The sequence below is a fragment of the Rhinolophus hipposideros genome (genome assembly GCF_964194185.1).
Source record: "Rhinolophus hipposideros genome assembly, chromosome: 1".
Taxonomy (NCBI): Eukaryota; Metazoa; Chordata; class Mammalia; order Chiroptera; family Rhinolophidae; genus Rhinolophus; species Rhinolophus hipposideros.
In genome coordinates this window covers 53,254,151-53,276,283 of record NC_138047.1, presented here as the reverse complement: position 1 = coordinate 53,276,283, position 22,133 = coordinate 53,254,151, and the positions used below count along the sequence as shown (strand labels likewise).

General features: G+C 33.8%; 1 protein-coding gene across 1 annotated transcript; it reads right to left on the bottom strand.

The window, feature by feature from the left end:
- Positions 1 to 813: 813 nt before the first annotated feature.
- Positions 814 to 20,207, bottom strand: AFP (alpha fetoprotein; the record flags this gene model as incomplete). Its single annotated transcript, XM_081054656.1, has 14 exons — positions 814 to 858; positions 1,821 to 1,953; positions 3,075 to 3,298; positions 5,125 to 5,263; positions 5,844 to 5,941; positions 6,510 to 6,642; positions 8,256 to 8,470; positions 10,332 to 10,461; positions 13,216 to 13,313; positions 14,519 to 14,651; positions 15,637 to 15,848; positions 18,085 to 18,217; positions 19,248 to 19,299; positions 20,123 to 20,207. 14 exons carry the CDS (start codon positions 20,205 to 20,207, stop codon positions 814 to 816), a joined length of 1,830 nt encoding a protein of 609 aa, XP_080910782.1.
- Positions 20,208 to 22,133: the final 1,926 nt, after the last annotated feature.

Genomic DNA, 22,133 nt, shown 5'->3' with positions numbered 1-22,133 from the left:
GTAGCATCATTCCTAATGGCTCCTATAGAAACGTAATTTCTTTTCTCATCTCCAGCTTATCTGTAAGAATACTTAAGTGGTCATTTAATGAATAATGTGCTCTGGAGGCACCAAACTGTTCTTTACTCGTGAACATTTCTGTAGTTCACCAAGTAATCTAGACTTTAGTGTTGTAAATTCATCATTGAATGGATTTAATCCCTACAATAACCAATGCTCAATGCTTTTTGACTGGAAACTATTTCAGACAATGGTACACAAAACCATTTAAAGAAATCATCTTTAAGTTTTCATAAACAAGCAATCTAGAAAAAAGGAAACAGTTGAAGATACTTTATTTCTATGGTAAGGAAATCTCACATAAGAGTTTTCATCATTTTATTAATTTGTAAAAAGTACTAAGTCATTTAGAATTAAAGACGAAAGTTCAGACCACACCATAAAGACATATTTTGTCTTCTTCTCTTCCCCCTATAATATGAACAAAAATATATTAAGTGCTAATTAAATAAATAGGTAATTGGCCCTATTATTTTATTTCAGAAAATATTAGATAATAATTTATTCTTATGGTATTCTCTGAAGCCTTTGAGATAACTTAAAATAATTTTGAGTTAGTCGAGTCACTAATTTAACATTGTGGGCAAAATTTTGTTTCAGTGTCTTTAAACTAAAGTTTTTTATTGAATTGTATTTCTTTCTCAAGAAAAGTATTTAATGATAGTTCTTAGGATATATTTGACTATGGATTGATGTTGGGGAAAATCAACATTATATTTATCCTTGTCTGAATTTTTTGTTACCTGAAGTAATTTAAACTCCCAAAGCTTCACGAGTTTTTGAAATCAGTTTTGGACCCTGCAAATTAAGAACAAATAAGAATCGTCACATAAAGAAATGGATGCCAGTCATACAGTTAATTCTCCACTATCCAAGGGTGAATTCGCAGGTATATAGATTAACCAGGTTAAAAATAAAGATATACATTTATGATGCCAACAAGCTGGGACAATGCAAGCCAGAAAGAAAAGGAAAATCCACTCATATCAATAGTAGATTTTGGTTTTCCTATACCAATCGCTAAAACACAGCCACATACTGAGAAATGCACATACTCAAGCACACTTAATTATATTATCTATTGAAAAACTCCACATTTCTAAATATAATCTATTCTTAGAATTTATATTTAAAAAAAAACTTTTACGTTTTTAGTCTTATTAAGTTGGCCAAAAGGCTAAATTATAGAATGTATTTTTAAAATATAGCAATGATACATTCAAATATATTTAGTAATACAAACTAAGGCTTATAAAATGTAGCCAATTACAAATCCAGCTAAAATTGATAACTATTTAGATTAAGATACTTCCTAAGATACCCTGTTGATATTCAAAGACATGCTTCCAGATGAATTCAAACATATTTTCTATAAATATTTGCCCAGTATCCAGTGTGCACAATACATTTGCTATTAAATCCTTTAATCCATTTAGCTGAACTGATAAATTTTAGGTGAGATAGTGTCTACATTATGATCAATTAATTACACATTCAATTTATCATTTTCTCTACTAGGAAATAAATCAGAATTATTAATTCTTGTAATATGGTTTAAAATTATATTTCTTCCTAATATTTGGTTAGAAAACTGTAATTATTTTTTAAATGTCATAAAATTATTCAATCTATTTCTAAATAAAATTTAAATCTCTCTGGTAATATTTTACAGATATACATCAGTGGGGGTATTTTTTTCATTACTCATTGCAGAAAATTCTGTATCAAGTATTCTGAGTGTGAAAATGAGCTACACATACCTCTTCAGCAAAGCAGACTTCTTGTTCTTGACCTTGGCAGCACTTTTCCAGTAGTGCAGAAAAATCTGCAATGACAGCCTCAAGTTGTTCCTCTGTTATTTGGGGCTTTTGCTTCACAAGGTTAATGAGAAACCTATGATTTAAAATAATAATAAATACAAGAGAAGTCTGTTATTCAGTTATATTTTTCTAAAGCGCTCCCAGTATAATATTTTTCAGAGCCCTAGCAAACCTATCCCTAAACCATCATTCAATCAGCCCATCACCAGACTTAGCTCATGCACCTTGTCAAATACTTTCATCAGAAAGACCGAGGCTAGAAACATGCCAAGTGTTCCACTGGTTTGGACTTGCACAAATTATAGATGAAACATTATTTCATAGTTCCACCATACTTATATGTAGTGAAATACAGTCTTTTTCTTACTTGTCTAGAATATCCTTTCCAGTTCTCTCTTCTAAATTATGTTTTATCCAGACTCAAAGGTCCAGGTTTCCAAACTCCTGCCATCCATAATTATCATAGCATAACTGAACACTGCCATACTAACTGCCCGCATTATTCATTTAGCAATACTTTTATGTTGGAATTAATGTTAAATGGGGCAATAGGGAAGGCTTCCCAAAGGAGGTAGCATTCTTACCGTACCTTAAAACATTCCCCAGATTGTGACAGAGAAAAAAGGGAACAGGTTTTCCAAAATGAGGGAAGACCATTTACAAAGCAAGCAGTAATAAAATGCATGGGAGTTTGGAGACCACGAATTGCATTGACTTGCATTACCATAACCATTATAGAATGCCTCCCACAATGAATTGAAATGTGCATTCTATTTCTTAACACCCATCCTTCATCGTTCAATCAAATATTATTCACTTCAAAGAATAAATAATGTTTTAAAAAGATTCAATAGTGTTTTTCTAGTGTTTTGAATGGAAGTACCCAGCCTTACTGCAAAGATATATCATAATTTCCCCAAATAGATTGCCCGGTATTCCTCAATATCTAAATGCATTACAACAGTAGTTACAATGGTATTTTTACAAACAGGAACTTGTCTGCTTTAGTAAATTTTTCCAAACCTATGTCCCAGTAATGCTGTTGACACTGAGACAAAACTTTTTAAAGCCACTTTAAGTGCTTTGGGGTAATTCTCCTAATGAGCCCAAGAGTGTTGAATGTGTAAGATAGAAATCTCAACCCTTATTTGGCGTTAGCAGTCTTCTCTATGCCAGCAAATAACAATTTCTTACTGTTGCTTCATTGTTTGCAGTGCTACACCCTGAGCTTGACACAGATCCTTATGGAAGATGAACTTGTCATCAGAAAATGGTGGAGGGACGTATGTTTCATCCACCACCAAGCTGCTAAAGCACGGTCTCCTGTTGGCATATGAAGAAGTGCAGCACTGGCCAACACCAGGGTTTATAGGAGTCTCTTCATGCCTAATGCACAACTGTCCGATAATAAGGTCAGCCTAGTTAGGAGAATGAGTAAAAAAGAAAGCAAAGAGATTAAGCATTAGCTGTAAAACTGATTCAGTTTTCGAGAATATTATTGTAATAATTTTTAATGTCCAGTAATTTTAATTAACATTACAGGAAAATTTGCTGTCTGTGCAGGACCATGTGCTGCCATGTTGTCGATTCCTATTTACCTATTTGTTTGGGATAAGCCTCAGGATTTATTGACAGATGTTCCTAGGTGGTGTTGAAGACAGTCCCTTCAGTTGAAAAAATCTCTGCCGTGACCTAGGAAATCAATACATGGCTTACGTTTTCCATGTATATCTAGTTGAGTTTTCCATTTTACTTTTGGGATCCAGGGAATTTCTGAAGATAAGAATAGCACAAACCTAGTGTCCTTTCATATAGATCTACATCTATAGATATAGCTATAGATATATATGTATATATATATCCCAGTAATGCTGTTGACACTGATATATATGGATATATAGAGATACAGATATATATATGTATTATAGTATATATATAAAATATATTTCCTGTAATATATAATATACATATGTTTATATATTATATATAATACATATATATTGATTATATATAATATATCTATCTATCTATCTTCTATATATATATATATGTTATATATGGAGAGAGAGAGAGAGAGAGAGAAAGAGAGCACGCTAGTATATGCCCTAACTGAAAAGAAATAGGGATAGTGTGTGTGTGTGTGTCTTTGGGGCTTTCCTAATTTAGAATCCTCCTACCTTCCACACTTCAGAGATATTTCTTAAGCACGTACTAATAACTTGTAATGTGGACAAACATATTTTGTGCATATTATGTATCAGGCTCATGCTGAGTGAGTTTAGCAGATTACTGTGTGACAGCCATTCTATGAGGGCAGCACAATTTTTATTGTCAAATGTCAGATGAACAAAAGCTCAAGCTTAGTAAGATAACTAGCTTCCCCAGTGTGACATGACTAACAAGTGTTGAAGCAGGAAGGGTTTGGAGGCAGGAGGCCTCCAGCACCTCCACTCCTGAGGCATTACAGCCTGCATCTTCCCCACATGTGGAATTCAATAAACAACAAAGGTGATGCTTAATCAAGGAAACTCTCCTTTTACTTCTAATATTTGGTATTAGAAAAAGTTCCAAGACATGAAGACTAACAAATAATTCCCTGTCATTAAAGAGAGAAAAAAAAAAAGATACAGAATTTTCTTCACAACTGTGGGAACAAAATAACGGAAAGTAAGGGGTGAAAATAACAAAAATAAATCAACCTGTAATCATATGTATGACACTAGTGACATTAGTGATTTTACTAATGGGAACATGGGACTTACCCTATTCTGTACCCTACACCCTGCAAAAGGAAACAAATTGTTCCTAATAGCATAATAAGATTATACTACAAGAGGTAAAAATATAAATATGGCTAAAAAACAAAATGATTAATTTTCATCTATCAAAGATGAAGCCTCCTCTTTTTACTTTTTAACATTAACGTGTTTAGTGAACAAAACAAGGAAATCATGAATTGAATGATGTGTTGTTGGTCATTCTATCTTCCCTATACATAAAGCTTGCTCAGACATTGTTGAATAAACTGGTTTTACTTCCACCAGCCATTCTAGAAGGATAGGAAACCTGGCCTTGGGATAACTGTTCGGAGCTGAGTTCTCACACCCCCTCTAACTAAAACTAATCAAACAAGTCTAGTAAAGCCACCTTTAGATTGGTTTTTGCCATTTTTCCTACATGGGAATTAAGAGTCTATTTTAATCCAACAGGACAGAAACAAGTTGGGACTAAACAAAACACTCACCGCTCCCTCACCACAGGCCAATTGTTTGTCTTCACTGAGCTGGCAACAAGTGGCTGCTGCGGTTGCCATTTTCCTGGTGGAGGCCATCAGCTCAGATGGGGTCAGCTGAGGGGCTTTCTTTGTGTAAGCAACAAGAAACCTGAAAGATGCATTTTTCATCAAATCCTGCTAAGTCATTTACAAGTTTATGGACTCCTCACTTCTCAAAGACCCTCTTTTGGGATCAGAAGACATGACCTCAGCTCATTTTTTTCATCTACATGGTATGTAGACCAGCTTTTGAGATTGTTTACTCTAACAACCACTCCTTATACTCCCATCATACCAACATATCACAACGGGAAAACAAACTCGGGACAGGTTGACTCCTATTCCCAACCTCAGAAGCTTAACTGATTTTAACTTTGATCTTTTGGTGTTTTAACGATGATAGACTATGACAGAATGGATATCTTTATTACAAAAAATCTGCACGGTTTTGGGGAACCCAAAGCCAGTGCCACAGGTCAGACTTCACAGACCATTCTTGTTGCTTCCTAAATGAGGGGAATGGAAAATGTTGCTTCTATCAGGGGAAATCAGTGATGACGTTTACACTGACTTCCAGGCTGAAGTGGGGGCTGAAACTAGAGTAGCCATGGGTGACTAATTTAGATGTATATTTCCTTCACCAGTTTACAATTTTATATCACTAAAAATTCTACTTAAAAAAAACATACGCATTTTGTAAATAATATTCTCCTAGTTTTTGGAACAGGCCACAGCTTCGTTTTGCCAATGCTTGGCTCTCCTGGATATATTTCTCTAATTCTTCTTCCTGAAAATACAAACATTATTACATACATTTTTTTTTTCTTCCTGGACATATAACTTTTTATGTAGAAATTGTCCAATAATATTTTATCCTATTATAGCACCAACCTTAGAGAAAGCAATTTTAGAGGCTTTTTGTTTTTCGATTTTTTTATATGTTAAAGATGGTAAAAGATGGTAAAGTGTGAATTGTGAGAATTAAAAGCAAATGGACATTGGGAAGATTAAGTTTAAAAGTTTGCACATCACAAAGTTATTTGATAACAGGATTCAATCTTTTGGTAAATGATTACAGTTCTTTCTACACAAATACTGGCCTCTCTGGAGCTGTTCAAAAATGAATATTTTTATTCTGTGTTTCAAAGAACTTTTGTGTAACATTTTTATTTCTAAAGTAAGTCACTAGTTATTGACTATTAGTTAATAACTACGTAATATTTAAATGACTAGATAAAAGATATAATTACCTAACCATGAGTTAATAACTAGATGCTTTCAAAGTAACAACATTTTTAATAGATAAAATCAATCCAGCATTTCAGATTCCCCCCTAAAAAGCTAGAGAAATTTACCCCTTTATCCTGGCATTCAAGAGGGTTTTCAGACTGGGAACATTTCTCCAATAACTCCTGGTATCCTTTAGCAACTCTTAGAATTACTGGGACAGCAAGCTTAGTATGTCTTCTTGAATATTCATAAGTAAATCTGAAATGTGTGTGAAAAAAATATCATGCTATTAGAATTAAGAGAAAAATTATTCCTTTCTTATATGGCTTGCAGAAGTTAAAATTCAAATAAATAACCCTGGAAATCAAATGTGATTTGAATTATATGTATGGCAATACTATTCGTACAAATTATAATCTCTCAAACTTTTAAAATGGTGCTTTGTTTTCTTTTCACCCTTCATTTTGGCTTTTTAATTGTGCACTTTATTCAACAAATATTTTTCCACTGCCTACTCTATGTAAGCATTTCTTTAAGCAGCAAATTTTCAATAATGTATAAGATAAAATGTCTGACGTCTCAAAAGCATACATGAGAGGAAGACAGAAATGAATGAACAAGAAATAGGTCATCTAATTTCCGGTACTGATAAATCAATGAAGAGAAATAAAGGAAGATAGGAGACAGAGAAGGGGATGATACCTAAGTTAGAGTGTGTGGTCAAGAAAATTCCCTTTGGGTAGCTGTTTCCGACCAGAAGCCTGGGTGAAGTAAGCCGCACAGTGTCTGGGGGAAGATGATTCTCTGCTGAGAAAATTTCTACTGCAAAGAACCTTTCCAGTTGAAGAACTGCTTCTATTAGTTAAACAATTAGCTGTGGATGTGTAGGGATGTATAAATTTAAAAATAAATCTTGAATTTACTAATTGTATTCCAAGGTTATAGAAATAGGTTATGTTAGTTCTGCCACCAATAAATTGTCAGTATGGGTTTCTTAAATCTGGATTTTGTTCTTGTTTGCATAATTTTATTTAGCTGTACAAGCAATGTGTGGAAGTCTAATTTCAATGCAAGAATAAAGTAATATCTTCAGGGAATAGTAAAGAGAAAATCGGGCCATTATGTTCATTACTACATTAGAAGCAGACTCTTAAATTTAGAAAGACCCTTGGAGATCGTTAAGTATAATGTCCTAAGAGCTGTGCAAATCCCTCCTCTGATAGTGTCCATAGATATACATTGTACATTAAAGGAAAATGTATTAACTGCTTGCTTTCCTTAAAGGCAAACAGAATGAGAACATGTCCTATCAATCACATTACAATAAAATCCTATACTGCAAATGTCTCTAAACACCTTTTCATTTTTCTTACAAAAATAAAACATGTATTCAATAAATAGAAAATAAACTATTCCAATAAAAGCCCTATCTAGCATTATCTATTGAGTTATATTTGGGGGGAAAGTTTTTAAAATAGGCACAGTGAATAAGCACATTCTTAATCATGAACCTTCTAATTACAAAAATGTTCATATCCTACGTGTAAGTTCAATGGTAGTCTTCATATGAGTCATACAGGATGACAATGTTACTAATTTTAGAAAAATTCAGACAAAATAAAATACAGTCTAAAAAGCAAACCAGTTAATAACAGTAATGGTTAAAATCTCATCAATGTAAGATAGATTTCATTCCTTATTCCCTAGTTATCTGCTGAAATATATTTTGGCTCAGAACATTCTAGTATTATTTTCACATAGTGAGCTCAAGAACCATAGCCTTCACTCCTTATTTCAACAACACAAAGCTGTCAGCCATATAATAATCTTTACTTGTGCGAACATATTAATACATTTACAGAGTGTGTTACCTTGCCATGAGGAGATCTTTTTCCCTCGAAGAAAATTGGTTGAAATCTCTCTCTCCTAAAAACCCTTTTAGAGTTGGAGATAAGCCTTCAGGCTTGTCATCATTTTCTGCATGAATTATGCATTGACCAAGTTCAAGTATGGGCAATTTGCAACATTCTGTTATTTTGCTTGACAGAGTACCTTGTTGAGAACATATGTAGGACATAATTTTTCCCTGTAATAGGAAAAATAAAGTGTAAGTTTTTAATGATTGATTCTTCAATGCAGAACCTCAGGGCCAGTTCTATGAAGAAAGGAAAGGAGGAATGAAGGGAAGGAGGGACGAAAAGTGGTATGAAGGGGTATGAAAGAAGGAGAGGAGAACAAAAGGGAGGAAAGAGGGAAGAAAGAAGACATTTTACCTTGTCTCCTACTTTCTCTATACTTTGCCTTTCCTCTCTCTTTTCCATCTACAAGTTTGTTCAAATCTTTTCACAGTTGTCAGCTAAAACCTACTCTTTTATTTTAATAGGAAGCTTTTAAAAACAAGAGATAAATGTACTCCTCAAACCAAATGATACGGACATTGACGTATATCTTTCTATTTAGTATTGAAATTCGCTGCTAGACAGACATTTGCTGTTGATGCAGATTTAACGGAACAATCTGCGGTGACCCACTATGACCTCCAGAGGGCAGTCTAAAGATAATGAAATGTCAGCGCTCCCCAGTGGCCAGAAAGAAGCAGAACTTACATATGGATACATTCCTATCACAGGACCAAACATTCTGTGCATTCTCCAATGGGACAGTTAGATCCCATTATTTAGCCATTAAAATCCAACTCACATATACTGAAAATAATTTTTCCACTTCAAGAAAAAAGGTGGTTATGAGCTCCAAAAAATTGAAAAACTGATTTTTTAAAAAAGACCATACAAATTAATAAAATTATCAATTAACACTGAGAAAACTGACTTCAAAGTAAGATAACATAGATCTTATTACTTTCCCTAACATGCAGGTAAATACTTTTAAAGAGAAAAATAAATGAAATAAGAAAATCTGTCTTTGGGGCAGCCTCGTCTCAGTTCATCTTCCCCAACTCCTTACAACGGGACCTCTGCCTGTGCTCAAAGACTGTCACCTTTGGGCCTGCCTTGCAGCCTCACCTTTTTGCTGACTTCCAAGACTATCTCTGCCAGCTTGCCATGGGACTGGGCTAAAGTAGGCATTTTATCCTCACTTTCAACTTTCTGGAAATTATGTGTAAGCAGCCTTAGAGAAGACGGTGTATCACAGGGGACCAGAGAGGGAGTAATTTAGGGATAGACAGGCCTCTTGTACAATATCTAGGAAGCCTAGGGTTGGCCAAAAGGATCAGTGCCACACTGCTGAAATTGTGACTGACTATGTTCTAGGATTCTGTTGTTGGGGTGGTTTGGTTTTGGTTTTTAATTCTCCTAGAAATTTTTATTCACACCTCTCTTTGACATGGCTAGCTTTACCTAATAGTTTCTTGTGTTAAGTTTGTTGTTTCTTGTGTGACTTTTCGGTATTCACATGCCTTCCATGTACCAGGCATTTTGCTGGCAGCGTATAGAGATAACAATGAACAAAAGAGAGTCCCTCGCTCCAATGAGGTCACATGTCTTATCCTTCCTATCAGCCTATAAATGCCTTGAGGTCAGCTTGTGCCTTCATAGCAAGGGTCCCTAACAGTGGCTTGTGCATAGGAAGTATTCAATATATATCTTTCAAATGAAAGAACAAGTGGATGGAAAAACAAACACATTAAAAGTAAAGAGTCTTCCCCCCAAGATCCTATGTGGAGGCCTTCTGAGAGGTTACCATCTCCTTTAGAAGCAAGAATGAGTGCACACTGGTCTCACCAGAGGAGAGACCATTAAGTGAAAGGAAAGATCAACAAAAAATGGTTCAGGTTTCACTATCAAGAAGTCTGTAATTTCACTGAGTCAGCTAATTACCATAACCTGTGACCAACTCAAGTCAGATAGCTTTCTCCCATTTAGAATGAGAGCAAAAAAAAAAAGAAAAGGGAGTAGAAATATGTCCTTTTTAAGAAGGTTCTTCACCCCATCCTGCAGACACTCCAGCACATTTCCTCTGCAACATTCCTCATGTACGTGACTCACATCCAGGACCAGTTTCTGAATTTCAGTAAAATTAGCTTTTGAAAATTTTTGACTCAGTTTTGTAATGATTCTGGAAAAAAAAAAGAATTATAAATCAATCTTGGTTATCCATTAAAACTAAATAACATTTATAGAGTATTAGTAGAGTTGAAACTCCAAAGAGAAAGAACTAAAATGTTTTTATTGCTTAAAAAGAAAAGGAAAAATGTTATAAGTCTTTTCGATTCCAGCCCAATCTTTCAAGGCTCTGTAAACTGTGACCTGGCCCCACAAATGGTTTGGAAGTGATTTATCTTTCTCTAAAACTTTTCTTGTGTATTGCCATGAAATCTATCTTTTTGCTGTTCACCCCTGATGCCAAGCATTTGGAATCATTGTAGTGAGTTGGTAGAAAAAGTTGAAAAGGATAAACAATTAAGAAATGGAAAATTCTATGAGAATGATAATCATTATTTACTCGGGAAGAAAAAAAGTACTTCTGAGAATACTGGGAGGGGTGTATGTGTACAAATCAATAAAGTGGGACAAGAAAGTGGAGCAGACTAAACATTCAGACATGTCATCATGCCAAGACATGTAATTGGTCCAAAAGGGAAATAAGAAATAAAAATTCTTGTTCCTTCTGCATATTTCATTAAGTTTAAGAGATGTCTAGGTGAAACTGCTATTGCCTAGAGCAGCTGGTATTGTTGCTACAACTGATGAAGATGGGTTTTCTTCATAAATTTACAACATTTAAGTTTAATTGCTTATGGATATCAAATAATAGTGTCATTATAATAACATATATTTTATATTTTATTACTAAGCTAAATTTAAATAAACCAGTTCATGAATCAATGTTTAACTTTCTAATGAAGTGAGAAGGTTAAGCATAAGTGTGACCTCTTCCTAGAAGAAATTTCAGTCATTCTTGGAACTAACTCCATGACTAAAAACTTTAAGTCTCCACTGTGTACAATATTTGTAAATGTCATTTAACAAACAAAAAAATAAATAAATTTTGAATGTATATACTTAATATTCTGTGATCAACAGCTCAGATGTTTTCTTATACTAGAATTTATATTTCATCATAAAATTTGAAGGGTACTGTAAACCAGATACGCAATTTAATTTTTTCTGGTAGTCACATTAAAAAATAAAATGGGACAGGTTAAATTCACTTTAATAATATTTATTATTATTCACTTTAACACCACTTTAACACCACATATTCACTTTAACACCACATATCAAAAATAATATGACTTTAATATGTAACCAATATAAAAACCTATTAATGAGATATTGTAAATTCTCTTCTTCATACCAAGTCTTTGAAATCTGGTGTATATTTTACAATCAGAGCACAGTTCCTCATTTGCACTATGACATTTCAAATGCTCAGAAGCTACAAATGTTCAGTGGCTGCCGTATTTGATAGCACAGCTCTAAACCATTAATAATTTAATTTTTATATCTCATCGCAATGTCTTAGTTATCATGATACAGACAATTAGAGATCACTGACACAGTAGACAAACAGGTATAATGAAAATAAACCACTGACAGCCATGAAACCAGACTGTGCCCTTGTACAATGAAATTGTTTTAGTCACATTTTTATGGGCAAATAAATAACTTATGTATGGCATAAGGTGGGAACCTAATAAAATATTTCATTGTCAGAAAAGAAAAGGAAGGGAAGGGAAGGGAAGGGAAGGGATAGGAAGGGAAGGGAAGAGAAGGGAAGGGAAGGGAAGGGAAGGGAAGAGAAGGGAAAGAAAGGAAAGGAAAGGAAAGAAATAATGACAAGGACCTAGAAAAACTGGCATCTGATGTCCAGGACAGTGGTCTTGGACAAATTACTTTAATCTCTCTGGCCCTCAAGTTATTACTCGTGTGTAAAAATGAAGACTTTGGACTAGATGATTCAACTGGGTTTATAGTATATTCCTCTTCATTGTAACAACAAAGATAAAAGATGAGGTAGACTGGATGGATAGATAGATAGATAGATAGATAGATAGATAGATAGATAGATAGATAGATAGATAGATAGATGACAGATAGATAGATGACAGATAGATAGATAGATAGATAGATAGATAGATAGATAGATAGATAGATAGATGATAGATAGATAGAGATGGGTAGAGAGACAGATGATAGATTGACAGACAAGGAAAAAGAAATCAAGGAAAAAGGGAGCCGGCAAATATGCTAAGTGTAAGAGTTAGCATGGTCAATTGAAAAACTCCAAATTTGCTTCGAGTTTTTAGCAGTTGTGACAAGAAAACAACTTAAGTGAGTCACAGTCCTTTTATCAGCTCAAAGAAAACATGCTAGTTCTTCAAGCATGACGTTTTTTTCCTCCTTACCCAAGATTCTAATATTATTGACTCAAGTGAATATTTTCTTAGGAAGCAACAATTAACATAAGGGACTTTATAGCAAACTAGGAAGCAAAATTAATACAAAAAAAATCCTTCTTAAGCCAAAAATATGAAATGACACTCAGTGAAGACTAACGTACTTTGAAGAGAATCTAGGAAAACATAGTGTAGGCCAGGGCTTAAAAGCATCTAAAAGAATAGACAAATGGTATATATCTCAGCAGTCTTTTCTAAGTATTATCTCATCTACGTTAATAAGTGTGAAACAATGGACTGAACTGTGAGCTCCCTTCCAATCCTAAGATTTCATGATTCTTAATCACATTAGCTCTGATCAAAGGAAACTTCATTCTCTACACAGTGGCAAAGAGCAAATGAACTCAAATTGCAAAATGGTAGTAGTTCTGCAGATCTCACCTTCTTCCCTGGATAGAACTTAAACTTACATGGCATGGAAGGTTCGGGGTCCAAAGTTTTTCATTACTGAACATATATGTTGATTTAGCAAGCTACTTTCTCTTAATTCCTTTGTAATTGGTGCTGCCTAGATATAGAAAAAACAAAGCATCAACATAGTATGTATTTTCTTTTACAGGCTCCAATAATTACAAAAACAACAGATATAGGTAAAATATGAAACTAAAAAAAATTACTAAAATTATAAATGCAATGCATTTTTGCAGAACTATACGCATTTATTTATTCTTTTAGGTTGGTTTATATGCATCTATGCCAGACAGATTTATTTTTAATACCTTGAAACAAAACCTTATAATTTTTATATTTGGAATAGTGAATAAACAACTTACTTTTAAACAGCTTTAAAAGAGATCGAAGGCTGACAATTTATTAAACGTCTGCTCAGTCACAAAACATAAGATTGTATTATAGCCTGACATTTTGGGCATAGTCACAATTCTTAGGAAATTTCTGTTGTAGGACTTCTGGTGGCAAGTGATTAATTCTGGATATTATTCTAGCTCTCTGAACCTAAGAAATCTATTTTCTTCTCTAATTCTAAGTTTCTTGTTTGTTAAATGACAACAATATAGTTGACCCTTGAACAACATGAGTTTGAACTCTGCAGGTCCACTTATATGCAGATTTTTTTCAATAAACACCTGTACTGTTGAATGAATCTACCACCTTTTATACAGGGAACTTGAGCATCTATAAATTTTGGTATACTCGGGTCCTGGAACCAATTCCCAATGGATACCAAGGATAGTTACGTTTTGGGGAGAGTCAAAGTTAGATACAGATTTTCAACTGTGGTGGGGGATTGACACCCCTAATGCTCACGTGTTCAAGTGTCAATGTACCTCAAATCTGTCCTAAGGATTAAAAGAAATAGTGAATATAAAGCATTTGTCATAGTTTTCACTGTTTTCTCTCTCTTGCTCCTCCTGTTCTCCTTTACTCCATCTTCTTTCAATTCCTTCTTTTACTTCTTACTCCTCTTTCTTTCATTCATATTATCACCTCTATTTTTGTCTTTCTCTATTCCCACCAAACTCATTTCCTTACTAATAAAATAATTTTGGCTGAATAAACAAATAAAAAGAAAGAAAATCCAGTTTTTTTTTGTTGTTTTGTTTTAGCCCAATGAGCATCAGACTGCTGAAATATGCTCTATTCTGGAAATTATTTTCCACATACAAAGTGTATTTCCATTTTTAACTTTGTTTGGTTTTAATGAGTCATAGCCAGATGAAAGTATTGGTTCAGGTATTCACACAAATATAATACCTTTGTTTGGAAGCATTCAACTGCATTTTCAGCTTTGCAACAAGGTGGAATGATCTTGTCATAGTGAGAAGCCAGAGAAAGAACTGTAGGTGCATACAGGAAGGGGTTCCTTCTTGCTATCTCATAGATGCATCTGTGAAATGAAATAGAACTGTAAGGTTTATAAGCACATAAAATAAGACTTTTACTGCTTGCAACTGGACTCTGGAATGTGTTTAAGAATTCATAAAACAATCATATTTTTTCCCATGTGCTGTCAAAACTTTTCCTCACTAAAAATCCCTAGGGGAAAAAAATCTGACAACTGATACCATATTCTAATTTAAGAACAAAATAGGCAGAAATGCTGACTATGATTTTTGCTAAAGTGTTCTTTTCAAGAAGCCTACTCAGACATGTTTCAGGAGCCAGCAAGGACGCACCACCAAGTAAAACAGAAAGATAGATTTTTTTTCCTCATAAATGCAGAAAGGAATTATCCACCTTGGCAGGTCTCCAGAGCGGAGATAGTCTAAGAGCAGGCTCCCTAGTTCTCTGGTTTAGGTAGCAACATTGGAGATAGAAGTGATTAAGTGTTAGCTACAAGCTTTCCCAACAGAGAACCTGAGTTCAAACCCGTTGGGGATGTACCAGCAGTGTGCCCTCAGCCAATTGCTCTAACCTTCTAACCTTCAATCTCCTCATCTGCAAAATAGGCAGAGAAAGAAGAATGAAGAGGAAGAGGACAAGGAGAATTCAAAGGCTGCTTGTCAGCACGGATGTGATCATATGCTCCAAGCACACATGTTGCCATAACATGCGCACAGTAAGTGTTAGTCATGTTTGTGTGTCTTAAATATTCCTGGATCACTAACATTTTTTTTATTGCAGGAAATTTATTCAACACAAAACACCAAATATTTGATTCCAGAAGAAGTCATTTTGTGCGGTACTTATATATTCGTGGGCAGGCTCAACTTGAGAGATTAGAAGGGAAAAAACAAGATGCATCGCAGAGACTAAAGGAACTACTGGTGGGTTTCTCCACGTTTTAGAGTAAATCTGTAAATTGCAGAGATACTAGATTCTGTTTAGTACTGCTCCCTTTCTGGGGATTTAATCTACCTTTGGATCCTTACCGGTTCATGAATGTCTCTCTGTTTTCTTCATATGCTTTACATCTTGTGACAGGTTCTGGAATTTGGAAAGGTGGGATGGATGTGTGACTGGTTTTTTTGTGTGCTAGTAAACAGTTATGTCTTTCCTCCTTAGGTCGGCTGCAGCAGTCTGACAGTCCATACTTTTCAGGAATTTCCTTCTCATGGCAAATTTCTTCCAGAAAGGCAGATAGCTGTAAGAAAGATTTAATTTTAATGAAAGACAACTAACTTTACTTAAAAATTCTGTAAAACACATGAAAAGTTTTCTAAAAGCCAAAATCAGGAGTATAGATTAAGAAAATACTTCCCCACACAAATTCCAATATACTTAATTATTTTAAGCCTTTTGCAAAATGAAATTTTACTTTCTAAACTTGAGTAATACATATGATTTATTAAACAAATTTTTTTTTTCCAAAGAAAAAAAGGCCATGGAATATTTTGTTCCCTTCCCTCCAAAATTTATTTTTCCTCTTTATTATATCAACAATTTGGCCCAAGGATATATACAAGCTCTTCTTTTTTATATAAGCGACTTTTCATAGATACTTATTCCATGTGGAATTCTTATGATTAGACATTAATCTAAAATTGTATATTATTTTTAGATAAAAATAAAAATAATTTGAAACGGAACAAAAAATAGCTACAAACACTTTTCATGGGTCATAATTACAGATTTAACATGTTTTAAAATGTACATTTTAAATGTTTAAAATCCTTAAACATCTTTTGTTGCCTTAATTTTACCAAAGTCAGATGACAACACCAATATTCTAAAGAATGGCTACGAGGAATACATGTATTTCATTCATTTCACAAAACATTTTATTTAGCTTTCATAACTGCTAATATTCTAAAAATCCTTGATATCTTAAGATTTTCAGTTCACAATCTACATAAAAATTATGGCTTTAAGTCTATAAAGATAAGTCATCAATCTGTAACATTACATTAAACCTCTCTTTGGAGGTAAAGTTGCAATAAATATGTAATGTATATTGTTTAATTTATACACATTTTTAGAAGATTATCACTACAAGCAAAAAACAGAGATGCAAAATGGGGATTTTTATTGAAACACCAAATCATCAGAGTTAGAAAGTACTTTATATCTTTAAAAGGGAATCTCCTACACAATATCTCAAACACATTGACTTCTGGTCACTTCATCAACCCACCATGACAAAGGATTCTCTGGGCACTTTGTTCCATTTTGGGTAGCTTTAACTATTATAAAGCTGTTTTCTATATTGAGATAAAGTAAACAATTAATAGCTATTATTTATTGGATTTTCTACATTAGGATATCCTTATACTAAAAAATCTATTCATTGTTTATCTGAAATTCAAATTTAAGTGGGTTTCATGTTTTATTATTGTTGTTTGTTTGCTAACTCTGGCAACCCCACATATGTGCTATGTACCTCAAATTCATTATATTGTAGGGTATCGTTTAATGAAGCTACCAAGTTTGTTACTGTGTTTCACTGAAAATAAGACCTAGCCGGACAATAAGCTCTAATGTGTCTTTTGGAACAAAAATTATTATAAGACCCGGTATAATATTCTATTCTATTCTATCCTATCCTATCCTATCCTATCCTATCCTATCCTATCCTATCCTATCCTATCCTATCCTATTCTATTAAAGACCTAGTCTTATAGTAAAATAAGACCAGATCTTATGTTAATTTTTGCTCCAAAAGACGCATTAGAGTAGATTGTCTGTCTGGGTCTTAGTTTCGGGGAAACACAGTAGTTCTGGAGCCAGATGGCTTAGTTTAAACCCTGGTTCTGAGTTCCCTTAAGCAAGTTACTTAACCTCTCTGTACTTCAGTTTCCTCAACTGAAGATTAGCATCTATACCTCAGGATTATTGTAAAAATGTAATAAATTTATATTTGTAAGCAAAGATGATATACTGCCAGAGTCTTAGTTCACTGGATATCCGTTCTGACTCATCAGTGCTATGCTCAATGTCATCACATATTTTGATTACCAGTGTGTATGTATCACTCTCTAGAATAATGCCTGTCACTGTGTGCTTAATAAAAATCAACTTCTACTATTATTATTATATCAATCTCCATAACAATCCTGAAATGGAAGCTATTATTATCACTTATTTTACAGATAAGGAAATTAAAGCCCAAAGAAGTTAAGAAATATGCCCATGACCACCATATACTCTTATTTCAGAACCTTACCCCTCAGTTACCATGCTTATATTGATTGTCTCTTTATAATAGGCATTCATTGTTTTCTCTCCTACCCTCTATAGCAATTCAGAATTAAGGTAATGCCTCTTTCATACAACAGTTCTTTAAATGTTTAACTGTATTTCTCATGTCATCCGGTATCTTCTCTTCTGCAGGTTAAATTTTGGTCAAATATCACAGTGCTTTTTAAAAATTGTTCACACACCTGGTTTTCTAGACATCCTGCAGGCTGCTCACTGTCAGTGGGCTTCTCAATCACAGTCAGTACATCTTTTACCATTTTGTCTACTTCCTTATAAGTGGCTTCTTGAACAAACTGGGCAAAAAATATGGTAGCTCTGAAAAAAAATACATATGAATGCTTAAGAAACAGACTTACATCAAGCTTCTTTTTCTCAAATTTAGTTTTTGTTTGTTTTTGTTTTCGGTTATGTTGCAACCTGTTTAGGGAGTAATCTTTGCTAAAACTTTATGTGAAATTAGGCTCTACCCATCCAGGAAAATGTCAGTGTTTTTCTTGACCCTACTCCCAGAAATATACATATGAGGTCTGACAATTAAATTTGTGAACTTGTGCACTTACACAGTGGAAAGTTCACAAATTTAATTGTCTGACCTTTTCATATATCTGTTAAAAACCAAAGAAGTGGATTTCCCATGAGAACAGTTCCTCCTTTTTGCAATGCAACTGTAATGATCTATTTTCTTTATAGTTATCCATTTTCTTTAAGATTCCTTTTAAATTTAAGCAAATAATTGGTTATCAGACCACTCCTAGTGTCTATTCCTAACATGATCAAAGTCTGATCCAAGAACACAGAGCTCAGGGAGTGCAACACCAAAGTGTTGCTTTAGCAGGATTCTGTGTGCAAACAGTAGTAGTAACACATTACTTTAAATTTCTCATTAGAAACTCCAGAAGTGTGGAGCAGAAAGATAGCTTTCAAGAGAAGAAGATATTCTCTACAAATAACAGAAAATAGAATATTTACCTCCTCTCTTTTGCTGGTAGGATTTAAATAGTATTCAGAATAAAAAATGTTGCAATATCAAATTGTTAGTAATGATGAGAAAATTTCCTGATTTTATATATGGTTGCCATTGATCAGATATTAACCTTCAGCTTCTAAAATCTGATTTGTCCAGTGGAATTGCAAAGAATCTAGAGGTTAGCATGTAAAGCATGGACCAACAGCTCAACGTCTTCAATATCAACTTGATATTCAATACAAATAACTTTTTCTGACATTGTCCAATTTGCTTTTATACTTTTAAAAACTCATAAGGCTATCCAATTTTATTTAATTACTGAACTAAAATTATCATTGCTTTGCATACTTAAAGTGAATCTATACAAGCAAAACTTACAGGTCAGCTAAATTCACCTTTGCAGCACATGGGGAAGAATCCAATATGGAAGCTGGAAAGCAAAATAAACTTCATGAGAAGTGGTGTTTTCCATTTTAACCAGGAAAGTAATCATTATTACATGTACATGTTTGTATTTAAGTTAGAACTGTACAGTTTTAGAAATGAGAAGACATTAGGGATCATCTATCCAAACATCTTCATTTTGTACTTGAGAAAACTAGAACACTAAGCAATAAAGAATAATTTATAGTAGACTTAGCACTAAAATCCAGATTTATATTTTCCCATTGTTTGGTTCTCCCCTGTACTCTGATGCTCTAATAGGCTTGCAAATCAAATGGTTAAAAATGTTCATTTTACTTATCCTGCTGAACACACTTATACCACATTTTGCTTGCCTATTTGTATCCCAGTCACATTGTTTCTTCTTCAGACAACTAAATAATGACCCATTTTTTCTGAAGAATAAAGATTTTACTTATATTACTTATTTTACCAGTCTGAGGGTGTTTTGTATGTGAAAGAGCCAGGATTATGGCCTGGTGTGTGTTTGTGTGTGTGTGTGTGTGTGTATACTTTTATATACACTTTTATATATACATATGTAAAAGTAATAATGTATACCAATTAAATAATGTACAAAAAACTTAATTCAACATGGAGCATACAAACCATTCATAGGTAATGCTAAGTACTGCCATAATTTTGTAAACCTTTTGTAAAGTTACAAGTTTACCATTCATTTAAAGATATTCATTAATTAAATATTTTTCTCTGTGTGGAACAATGTGTGGTAAATAAGACAAATGAATAAATGTAAATTCAAGAATTTTGACACAGACAAAAAACAAAAGAGAAAAAATATATCTTACCTATTCCATATGCATTGCTATGCATTGTTCTGGATTTAGTAATATTTAGTAGGAAAATTAAAAAAATTGATACCACCCACTTCATGGTTGTTATTTCGTTGTTGTTGGCAGTGGAGGGGACAGAATATTGAAAATCATGCTGAAATTCTTTTATACCCTTCTCAAGTAAAGCCTGTTAACTAGTAATCTTTTATTGGTATATCTGTTACTTTATTTCCTTAGGTTGCAAATGGACAACTTGCCAATAATTAACAGCACAGGGATTATTGCATTTAATGTTCAAGGACATAGGCCACTTTGGGGTAGAAAAAGAAAAAAACTTGCAAATTCCTTCCATGTTGCAAATGTAACAAATATTCCTCTCAAACTACAGAGTATTCAAAGAGATTATTTTCCTTAAGTTGTGCAATAATTAATTTCTTTCAAATTAAAAAGTTGATGAGACTATAAAGACACCAGACTTCATATGAAATTCAACTAAATGCAGTAATTCATTAAAAAATATTAATTAAATGCCTGCCATGTGCCATGCACTGGACACATTATTTGATCAATTCAGACTTTCACTGAAGAATCCATTCTTGATTATTATGTTGTTGTTTAGCTCAAAAATCCTTTTCACTTGATTTGTATGTTAATAATGTCCATTTTTAAGTATTTAGTATACTATGTATAGCTTAACATAGAAAACTTAGAGTATAAACTCTGATGAACCAAGTCCTATAATGATTTTATTTGTTTCAAAATAATTTTGCATGTGTGTCAAACTGTGAAGTGGGTCAGCTGCACTGGTCATTTAACACTCAAGATGATTATGTTAATAGTAAATAATGGGCATTTACAAATGCCACCTGATTCTAGGAGTGGTTCACTGTATATCTTCCGTATCTATGAGGGTTCTCAATCTTGGCTGTACATTAAAATCACTAGAGGAACTTTTAAAATTCCCAATGGCTAGGCTGTACTCCAGACAAATTAAATCAGAATCTCTGGAGTTGGGACCTACACATCAGTATTTTCTAAAACTTCACAGGTGATTCATTATTCCAATTAACATTAATATCAATACTGAAAAATCAAATGAGCTATAGTAGGAAATAAATATTCATAAGAAAAAATAATATGTAGCCATCAAAATAATTTTGTGAAGAATATTCAATGATATGGAAATATGTTCAAGCTGGTCAATTCAATATCATTTCATCAAAAACTTAGAGGGGACATATGAAAATGTCTGGCATATAGCAGGAATCCACAAAATTGTGATTATTTCAATATTATAGATGTACATTAAATAGACACATAACTATAAGTAACATGCACATATCAAGCAAGAGGTGTGTTGTGTCAGCCACCAGTCTCATTCATTGAGACTAAACCAACCTTACTGTCAGTTCAGGTCCAATTTGGACCTTTCCTCTGACATTATATTAGGTTTGTGTCTTCCTTTAATCTCTTTCCATATTCTCCCTCACCAAGCAGATCTCTGCAATTCCCTGCCACCTGACCAGAAAGGCAGTGAAGTGTTGTGGTTAAACACACACGCTCAGGACCAGGTTTGAATTTCTCCCCGTCACTCATTCACTACATGTCATGGCTGAGTTATTGAATTTCTCTGGCCTTTATTTTCATCATCGATAAAGTGAGAATGGTGATTGGACCTCCTTCATGAGTGAATCAGGATGAAATAAATTAATGAACATAAGTGACTCAGACTCGGGCCTGCAGAGAGTAGATGGGAGTTTTATTTATTCATTTAGCAAAAAGATGAAATCTGCATACGAGGCCCTGCAATTTGATGGGAATAATCAGCAACAACAAGAAGCAGACACCATCCTGCTCTCACTGTATTTACTATCTTATAGGAGAGACAGACAGTTATGTCAGCAATCACAACAAGCTGTGATGGACGCAGTGCGAAGTGGCGTGAAGAGAGAAACACCTGACATCTTTGAAGAGTGTCAGGTAAAGAGTAAATAACTTTCTGGAGTAAATAACATGTCACTGGGAA